We start from the raw sequence: 10,343 nt of genomic DNA, 5'->3' as shown, positions 1-10,343 counted from the left end.
CACATAATAATTCTCTTCAGGCATGTGATACATTCACTTTCAGGTAAAGCTAGCAATCATCAGAAACGTAGAAATAGAACTTGTGCTATTGTACAGGTTCAGGTGGGTGGATGCTGAATTGGATCGCAAGCAGGGTCATGAGTGGGCGAGGGTGACTAAACATGTTGAGGAAATAGATTGCGAACGAGGAAGAACACACCTTCATGTGGTTTCTTTTCAGGTCTGGGAGTGTGTTAGATATGCAGCACATCATCACTCATCGGTAGGATTACTAGCAGCAGTGAAGCTCCGAGAAATTTGTGTTAATGTTAGGGTGCTAATGGTTCAGTTTGTCCACTATAAATTCACACAGTCTTTTTAGAACATGGCATGAAAGATGTATACCGGAGACATAGTTCTTGGTTGAAGTATGACCCAAAAATAAACATGGAGATCCAAAGAATGATCTTTTACTCTCTGATGTGCGCCCAGCAAAAAGTGACAGGATAGATGTATTATGGGAGGAGATTAATCTGACATGAATGCATTATGCAAAACATGTTCCATGTTGCATGTAAGTAATTGCATGCATGAAGGAGGAGGAGGAAGGAAGCTAAATGGCGGTACAAGGTATGCTTTCCCGGAGTTCCTTGTTCAAGGATTAGCATCAACGGGGAAACCACACTGTGAATATAATTCAGCAAACATAGGACACATACTGTTCTCTGGTGAGATCCGACAAGGCTACTTGCACTACTGGTGCACAAGCAAAGACCTGATCTAAACCTTTTTGATGACTCGATGATGTGGGTGTCATCAATCGTAGGTTTCTTTGTTCGATCAGGAAAGAGATGATTTTGATCTTATAGAAAAGAAATATGGGCGAAGAACGGGCTTTATTGTTGAGTGTAGGAAGAATGAAAGAGATATTGGCGCGGCTCAATCTGAGACTGGTTTACTGATACAAGTAGAGCCAATCATCGGATTGAACCTCACCAATATCGCTTTCCTTTCTTCCTTGGATCATCGGAACCTTACCTCATCCGCCATCTCGAACGTCACTTGGTGTCAACATGCGATATCATGAGCTTAGTAGCCCTTGTAGCGCTCTTCGTTCTGGTATATCACTATCACCATCTCCACCACAGCGATGACGGCATGCGTCTGCAGGGCCAAAACTGCTGTGCTTGGATTCTTCTGATCCTTGTGTCTTGGATTAGGGTTTCAATAGGAGAGGGAGAGAGGAGCGAGAGGCAATGCAGTGAGGGAGGGGGAGGGCATAAAATAGGGTGGCATGGGAAGGGGTATCGGGATTTCAAGAAAAGGGAAGGAGGACGGTGAGGGGAATTATGGAGGGTGTGGTATAACCAAAGCTCGTCTCAGCTTTAGAAGGTGTGTCATGCTTGGCTTGTTGTACTCCAAACCAAAAAAGAAGTGTACTGAGTTCAATAAATTAGCTCTACACCACCTCTTTTTCGCATGCTCACCTGCAATATTCCCCATACTGATAACACCAAACCACTCCTTTTTCTTACACTTCACCAGTACATTCTCCACTCTTGCAACAAGAAAAGTGAGAGAGAGAGAGAGAGAGAGAGAGAGAGAGAGAGAGAGAGAGAGAGGTGGTTTAGTTGAGGAAGAGGAGAGAAGAGTCTTTATTCACTTATTCTAATGGCCTTTGGGCGCAGGAGTGCAGAATGTGTGCGTGCCTTGAAACAAGGTTCGGGAATACGTACATGGAGTTGCTCCCTCTCTCTCTCTCTCTATCTACTATTAAAACGCTTGCCACCACCACCACGGAGACACCGGCGTTAAAGTGGCTCTGCCATGACACCAACAAAGGGGACAACCCTTCTTTGGGCTGTTCACCCTCTCTCTCTCTCTCTCCATTACTCCCCCACCTTATCTTTTGTGAGCACCACTAGTGACGAATCACACCAGACAGTGAATGAATGACATCCCAACGTGTAATCACTGAGTTAAAAACACATGGCTTAGGCGATGCTTCTAATACCGTGTTGATTTATTAGTACCACTTGGTGTGTGCTACTGGGATCTAAGAATGATCATGTCGATTTACTATATTAAGTGCCAAAATGGTTGACCAAAAATGAAGCTGGTATATATTCTTTTCCCAGTTTGAAAGCTCATCCTCTCTTGGCTGATACAGCTACGCTTGCATGATTGTTCACTCGATCTCACGTCAACAATGTGCCATGATAGATGAGGTGGTGTTGTATATTTGAGCTTCTTGACCTCATGATATGAGTAGCTCCTTGACCTCATGATCTGAATAGCTCAGTCGGCCTGCCACCACATTCCCACGCCTTGATCTTGGACTTCTATTTGTACTCTCTCTCTCTCTCTCTCTCTCTGAGAAGGACTTGGGGAAGCGAACATGGTTTCGTTCAGTAAAGGTGGTGGATAAAGAGGCGTCCATGTTTTGCTCTGACGAACAAGCTTTTGTCTCTGCAGACGTTGATCACTTTCTCGGATTTCCTGGGCCTCATGCATGCAAATAAATGTAGGTAAGCGAGGGCCAAAAGCATGCATGCGTGCTGTCCCCGTCTATGACAATGATCTTGAGATGGCCTTCAGTTTTATCATACAACATCATCTGCCATATCACCACTTGAGTATAAGATGAAGCCTAATCGAGTAAGAACCAATACATTTTACTTAGTTTCTTTGTTAGAGGTTGCATATGCGTTGCCATGCAAAAGGTACTCCAGAAATCTCTAAAGATATGCTCCTTGGATTTCATTCATATAGATGCAGTGCAAACATGACTGTTCCTAGTGTGGTAACCCATAGACATGGAGCAGCATTAGCACCTCAAAGAGCCTAGTTGTTATCCTTATAGGTGAGCACTTCATAACATGTTGTCTTCGAGTAGTTGGAAGGCACACTGGTGGAGAAGATGAGTACTCGTGTTAGGGAAAAGGTGGGTCTGTTCCTTGCTCCTTTATCCCTTCTCCCGCAGTGCCTCTCCCATAACAAAAGCTGATCGACCACCTTGGCGTGAAAGGAGGCTTATAAAGTTCCAGAATGTCCCATGTTTCGATCATGCATGGCAATTCGGCCAAGGGCTTTGTCTGCTTGTGAAGACAGAGAGGGACAGCTCCATTTAGCGAGGGGATTGCTGTGAAGCTAAGGTGGACTTCTCCGTGCTGTTAAAAGCATTCGACTCTTGGTTTGAGGTGGTGTTGCCAAAAGGCACCAACTTGGTCAACATCGCTCCAGATCTCATCTCGGATTTTGTGCTGAAGAAGGTCCGAAGCTTGCTTTAGACGACCTTATGAATGACAGTGGATCTCATACCTTTCGATCGCATATAGATGTTGGTGAATCAGCAAAAGTGAAACTAGAATTGCCAGTCAACCTCCACAGCTGATATAATATTAAACTCCAGATTGGTGAGTATGTGGCACTTAGCTCTGGACGATTAGGTCCATCCCAGCAACCAAGAGGCTTCTCGAAAGTAAACCCTTGCTTTGGCATTTCTCCAAACACTTCGTAGACAAGGAACCCATGTAATTGTGCCTACGGCAGGAAAGAGCGAAGGTTTGCATGAACTCACGGCGAGCTCCACCACCTTCGTTTCCCCCGACGCTAAATGAAGCCCTCCTTCCAAGACGAAGAAAGAGAGAGCAGCGACGAGGAGAGCCTCAGAGAAGCGAAGTTGATGGTGGGACGATACCTGCAGAGACGGCCGAGGCCGCAGGGAGTAGTTTACGGCGACCGGTGATTCGTGTACCAGATGATGTGGCGCCCTAAGACAGGCGGAACGAGATGGACCCCGCCTTGTCGACAATCTGACTTGCTCAACGTTCCACCTACAGTGGATCCCACGAGATGGCCCATCAAAATCTTGAAATGGGCCTATAAGAGCCCACTATGCGTAGACCAGCTCATATATCATTCATTTATGTCGCAAAATTACATATGTGGGATGTTAATTACTACTTAGAAAAGAAATAAAAAAATATATTACAAACCATATTTTGGATGAATTTTTATGTTGATTATAAATCCAATAACCATCAATTCCAAACCCCAACTCTCTTATTATGTATTGGTTTTTAAGTCAACTCTCTTCATTAATTTATTATTTTAATCCATAATGGACTACTTTGACATGGATTAATTTCAACCATAATTATAAATCCCAAACTGGGCGTTCAGTAGGTCTCAATTCACTAAGACAATAAAATACTGATTAGTTGTTGTCAAAGGTATTTGAATTTTTCTACATGACATTTAAGTCTCTTTCAGTAAAAAGAAAAGAAAAATATGTTATATTATTGGTTACTTTATCATCCCCTTCAATGAGAACACTCTCGTCTTGTCCCTATCGCCCTCTTTTGATATTGCCACTTACTTAATTTCTATCAAATTTATATATTTATTTTTAAAAAACATACTAATATTGTGTATAGAATTGTTGACCCATCTATTCGACCAATACCTTAGATCGGATCAATGTTCGAAACCATTCTAATAATTATAATTATCATCCCTCAATATATTATATATATGTTTATATTTACATTGGAGATCACAGTTTGCCATCTAGTTGACCATGGACATTATCTGGTAGAGGAGCAAGGGCAGGTTGTCCACTCGGAGCACACAAGGACACCAACACATCATGAAGAAATCCAAAGTCAACGGATGCCATTGTCAAAGCCTCCAAATTCGACCCCTTTGCAATGGGACACCAGCTGGTCAACCAACAGTCATTCAACACCCATGTGGTCTGGCTTACGTTTGACTTGTTGCAATGCTTACGTTTGATACAGTTCTTACTGGTCTGGGCCGGACTAGAAGTGTTGCTCCCTAGGGAGAACCATACCCTATGGTCACCGTGGAGGAGATCGGTGCACAAGAAGTACGTTAGAGGCTACAATGTGAAAAGAGAAATCACGTCAAATCGATAAGATAAATTCGATGGATTTGGGCCTAAAATTATAATCAATAGCCATATACTTTGTTGTTCAATTCGGACCGATTTAAAAGCATCATATTAAGAAGAATTTGGTTCATACAAATAAGTCATTAATATAACTAAAACGGCGCCTAATTTGCCACATTGGTTGTGTCACGGAGATCCCTTTCGTCGCAGTTCCCCCTTCGATGATCGTGCAACGTGGGATCGTTATATTGGTTTGATCGGCGGGTCCCACTCCCACCAGCCTTTTATTTATTTCTTTTCTTGGGATTGGCGCCTTTGCCGCCATCTGATCGTAACGAACTAAACGTGACAACTGTAGACGTTGAGATTTCCATGCAAGCGGTAATGGTTTGTTCCCGTTCCTAACGCGACACGTCGACACGTTCAAGAGCAGCGAGGTTCCAGCTCATGTTTTACGCACAGCTAATATCCCGAACCACACGAGTCCTCTGATCTCATCCGTCCATTCGACGCGATCCGCGATGTCGTTCGTCGATCGCGGCCTCTAACTGAACGACTCGCATGCTTCGTCGTCAGGTGTTACCTCCGTCGCGGGGACCACCTCGTTATCCGCGGTGCCCATCGACGTGGCAGTCTTAGGTGCTCCGTCGATAAGGGAGTGCGCCACGTGCTGACGTGATCCCGTTGTTCCACCGAAAGTGGACCCGGCGGGGTTACTCCATCAAGCGCGGGAGTAGCCGTCCGCTCATCCCTCGACGGTGCTTGATCCACTGGTCCCTTTACGTACACCACGGATCTTATACAAGCACACGCTACGTGTTGCGGTTGCAAGAGAGTTCAACTCGCTCGTCTTTCTTTGCGGGGCCCAGCGCTACGTCGGATCACAATGGCATGTGATTCAATGGGTGTAGTCTTGTGGTTGTAATAGTTTCCAGGACGCAATGGGGTTGTGACAACGAAGTCCGCGAAACGGACGGTCCTGATCTCCAAACCGCAATTTACACACTTTGGTGGGAATAGCACTCCCTCGTTCTCTCCTCCGCCCTATAAGAGGACGGCAACTCCACAACAACAACAACAACACGCGCACAAGGAGTGTTCTTGTGTGACTCATCCTCGCATTCTCCTGCGATGTCGGGGCAAAGGGTTGCGCACCAATTAAGCAATGGAATGGTTGTCTCTGGGCTGCCGATGTCGCCCAAGGAGCGGTCGCCGTCGTTCGGTTCTCGGGCGGTACCCTACACCGGCGGCGACGTAAGGAAGTCCGGCGAGCTCGGTAGGATGTTCGACATCCCCGTCGGGGAAACCGCCACCGCCTCCACGGCTTCTCCCAGGCCCCGATCCGGCCCCCACTCCGGGCCGCTCCCCCGGTCGTCCCCCTCCTCGAGGAGGACCTCCGCCCCTCCCTCCCCCATCCCGGCCACCGGGCTTATCACATCCGGCCCGGCCCGCTACTCCAGCAGGCAGCAGACGCCGGCGGCGTCCCCCGCGCCCGCGAGGAGGAGGAAGGAGTACGGGGCGGCAGTGACGGTGGTGGACGGGGAGGGGTTCGTCTTTGGGGTGTCGAGAGCGTGGAGGTGGGTGCTGGTTGCGATGTTTGTAGTGGGAGTGGCGACCGGGGCGTTCGTGTGGGCGGCAGTGGGACGGCCGGAAATACTGGTGGGGGTAGCGGCGGCGGCGGCGGTGGTGGTGGCGCTGGCGGTGTGGAGCTGCGTGATGGGGAGGATGGGAGTGGAGAGGTTCTTGAGGTGTCATCCCAACTCCTCCATCGACCCAAGAAATCTCCCAATTGGAAAGTTAGTTAAGATAACAGGGGTAGGTTTCCCTTCTTTTAATTCTTTGCTTCTTTTGTTTTACTCGTGTTAGTTTCTCCTGCATTCTATATTTTGTCTTCATTTTAGGTACTCCTCAGAATTATTATGTTTTAAATTGCGTATGTGATTGATGATAAACATACTCAAAACATATGGATTTCATTATCAAATGTTAGGGTTGGCAAGCATTTTTAGAGTCTAATAGGATACTTACTTAGAGAACAAGGTTACTTGGGATAAGATAATTCAAGTATGGAAAGAATTTAATAGTTCTACAAATACTTGTTTATATCAAGTTTTTGGCGTGGGGAGATACGGAAGAAAAATATTCTTAGGATTTTTCTAGAGGCTTGGAGAGAAGTTATTCATCTTTATATAGAAGGGTTATAAGGAATTCCGAAATTGGGTTGGATTTTTTTTGTTTTGATTTCGAGGTGTTCTCCACCCTCAACATCGAAAAGAAGCTTTCCATGAATAAATGAGACATAGAGTCTTTGATTAGATCAAGCCTAGCTTGTTCACCGAGGGTCCTTTTTTCCTTTTGTGGAAGAACAATCATTTCGATGGCAAAGGCCACTGGATAATCCTGGATCCTAGACCAAAGATAAGCATATTCAAACCCACAGCCAACAGAGAGCATTTTTTATGACAACTGGGGAAAATGTGCAGATTGCAAATGATGGAAATTGGATTTCTGACCTTGCACTAGGGGAGAAACTCAAGTGGTAGTTAATTTACAGTGTCATAGAATGCATCCGTGCCTACCGGAATGATGTTGTTACTCAAGATGATTATATGTTTCGAAAACCAGCATCATGAGAAAGGAAAACATCTAGAGCCATGTAACTGAAGGTTGAAGAATGGTATACAATCTTCTCGGGAATTGAAATTATGTCTTTACATTGATGTAGAATTTTAGCTTTTGATTGGCATAATCTATTTAAGGAAGCTTAACCCAAATGTGATGAGAAAGAAAATCCTTTTATCATTTAAATGACTTTCGGATCACTGGACCTGCTTTGTTTTGTTGATGTCATGATTTACATAGCAGTCCGAGTGATAGATAGGCATTCATAATGAGTTTTTAGTAAAAGCAAATTATGTAGCACTCTAGCAATGGTTAAATGAAGACTTCTGTTGGTTGTTATTTGATGCATTTTATCACCGGTGCAGCATGTCACATGTGGAAGTATTCCTCTCGAAGCATCTTACCAAAAGATTTCTAGGTGCATTTATATTTCCACTGATATACATGAGTACAGAGGATGGAGTGGACTCCCTGCCAAGCCAAATCTTATGCACTTCTCATGGGGATTGAGGAACTCAGAGGTTCGATCTTCATGTCTCACTAACTTGAATAGAAGTCATTTATATCAGCTCAAGTTTGGGTGAAATCATCTGTGGGGCCATTTTAGTATTTTTCATTTATTCCTTAAATAATTTTGTGTGTCATGAAAACGATCTTCTGTATGCCGAACAACTGAAGTATGTTTTTCATGTTACATAAAAAAACATTCAAATCAAGCACAACACCACTGGGACCGATATGTTAATGAGGGCTGGTATTGTGCTATCGTTCACCCTCTCCAAATGTCATCTCTTATTTCCATGTGGAATTGTACCTAAAGGGATCAGAATAACATGTTTAAATAATTGATTTTAAAAAAAAAAAAATTAGATGCAGATGTTGCAAAACCAACTACTTTCAAGTAGTTTACTTGACCTAATTGTTGACTTTTCATGCACAGAACTATCGAGAAAATCATGTAAATGAATTTTTGCAGCTAAAGTCTCTCCAAATAGTCCTGTCATTGCTTATGATGATATTCCTTGTGTGCTCATACACTTGTGATGCTAAATACACTTCTTTTCTCTTTTCTTTTTGCTTATTCTGACAGAGGCATATAGCAGACTTTTACATATCAGACTCAGCTACTGGGATGAGGTTTCTTGTGAGAGCAGGAAATGGAGCTAAGGTTACTACTTTCGTTAAACCAACAACTATTTTGGATATGAATAAAGAGAAGAAACAATTGTCTCCTGATTTTCTGAGTTGGCTGATGGAGCATAATCTTTCGAGTGATGACCGCATAATGCGCCTTAAAGAGGGGTAAGACACAAACCTATGCATGAATGACTAATACGTAATATGATGATTTGGAATCAAGTGTCCACACAGTAAGTTTGTCCTTGTATTCTTCATCATAACTCCTTAAATAGTAATTGGTACCTGCAAATTCTTACGACCTTCACTCAACTCAACCACTGGCTTTCTCAGCTAGAGGTCTTGTGAAACTGCTGAGTCATTCTTTTCTGAGTCACAAGAAGACCAACATAATAGAATGAACAATTATTGTCTTTGTTTACAACTCAGAATATATATCTGCACTTCCTGGGTTTTTATGCTTTCGCCCTTTTTTGGCTAGTAGATGCTTGGTATCTGTACAAGCGTCTGATATCGAGTTTAATTGTCTTTTTCATGTTGCAATAGGTATATCAAAGAGGGCCATACTGCAAGTGTTATGGGCATCCTCAAGAAACACGAAAACCTTATAATGATCGATCCACCCCCAGATATGGTCTCAACGGGATGCCGGTGGACAAGGTGTTTCTTGCCTTTGTTTGTGGAAGGCCTTATCCTAATAGGAGACGAAAGACCTGATGAGGTGGTTTATCAAGTGTAAATAGCCTACGGTTTCTTCATATTTCCTGGGTTCTGCCAATATAGAACTACACGACTCCGAACCATTGCTCGGTGTTGATGACTTAATGTGGTACAAGAGAAGAGTGAATGGCGATGATGCGTCGCTTTTCTTGATTGGAACTTCAACCTTCAACTGTGTTATTGTTGTTGTTGTTGTTTTTTTTTTTTTTTTCCCGTACATAGAAGATGCAGATCGACTAAAAGAAATGTGTCCAAGAAGTGTGAATATCGTGCATTTTGTATATTTGGAATGACTAACGTAGATATTGTCTCGGAGATTAAACTTGCACATATGTTCATGCTCTTCATATCTAACTCGGTGCCGTTGAGGTGAAACCAAGTTTTGCAGTGCAAAGTCTTAACCCAAATTGTTCGTGCCGTTGAAGACAATGAAACACGCGATGAGATCAAGGGGTTACAGATGGGCCGAGCTACTTATCAAGCATTGTGATATATAGACTCCTAACATCTGATCATTGTATGGCTGACATCTCACAGTCATGTGATTGATCGATACTTTATAGTTATCTGATCGATACATTATTGTCACTTGGATGATTAGGCAACTGAATCAGCCCCATGGAGTTAGTTATGTAAAAAGTTGACTCAAACTAATTATTACCCTTATGTTTTTCAAGTTCCATACCATATAATTGCATATATGGTTCGAGTAAGCGTTTAACCATTATAGATATTTAACACGACCTTAAAGACAATGATCCCAATGTCATCGGAGGGGTCTTATTTAGTACATCTCTCATATAATTTTTTACTTTGTCGAACCTATTCAATCTTATAGTTTAATAAAATCAATTAATGAGTTTATGAGACTAATATACTTTTGAGATAAGTAATGCATGAAATACTTGAATCATAGACTCAGACCACTAAAGGGTCAATTATCGAGTAAGAGAGTCAAACATTATATCAA

At 43.2% G+C, this 10,343-nt stretch overlaps 1 protein-coding gene across 2 annotated transcripts; it reads left to right on the top strand.

The window, feature by feature from the left end:
- The first annotated feature begins 5,964 nt into the window (after positions 1-5,964).
- LOC103983207 (uncharacterized membrane protein At1g16860) lies at positions 5,965-9,718 on the top strand. 2 transcript variants are annotated; one of them, XM_009400404.3, is made up of 4 exons: positions 5,965-6,709; positions 7,882-8,037; positions 8,607-8,818; positions 9,200-9,716. In XM_009400404.3, the coding sequence occupies exons 1-4, from the start codon at positions 6,026-6,028 to the stop codon at positions 9,390-9,392; spliced, it is 1,245 nt and encodes a 414-aa protein (XP_009398679.2). In that variant the 5' UTR covers positions 5,965-6,025; the 3' UTR covers positions 9,393-9,716. The 2 variants fall into 2 exon arrangements, with proteins under 2 accessions (XP_009398679.2, XP_018680514.2); XM_018824969.2 differs by lacking the exon at positions 7,882-8,037 and having other exon boundaries at positions 9,200-9,718.
- The last annotated feature ends 625 nt before the right edge of the window (positions 9,719-10,343 follow it).

The sequence above is a fragment of the Musa acuminata genome, chromosome BXJ1-4 (genome assembly GCF_036884655.1).
Source record: "Musa acuminata AAA Group cultivar baxijiao chromosome BXJ1-4, Cavendish_Baxijiao_AAA, whole genome shotgun sequence".
In the NCBI taxonomy this organism is placed as follows: domain Eukaryota; kingdom Viridiplantae; phylum Streptophyta; class Magnoliopsida; order Zingiberales; family Musaceae; genus Musa; species Musa acuminata.
The sequence above is the reverse complement of the archived record's forward strand: the minus strand, read 5'-3'. Positions and strand labels throughout refer to the sequence as shown.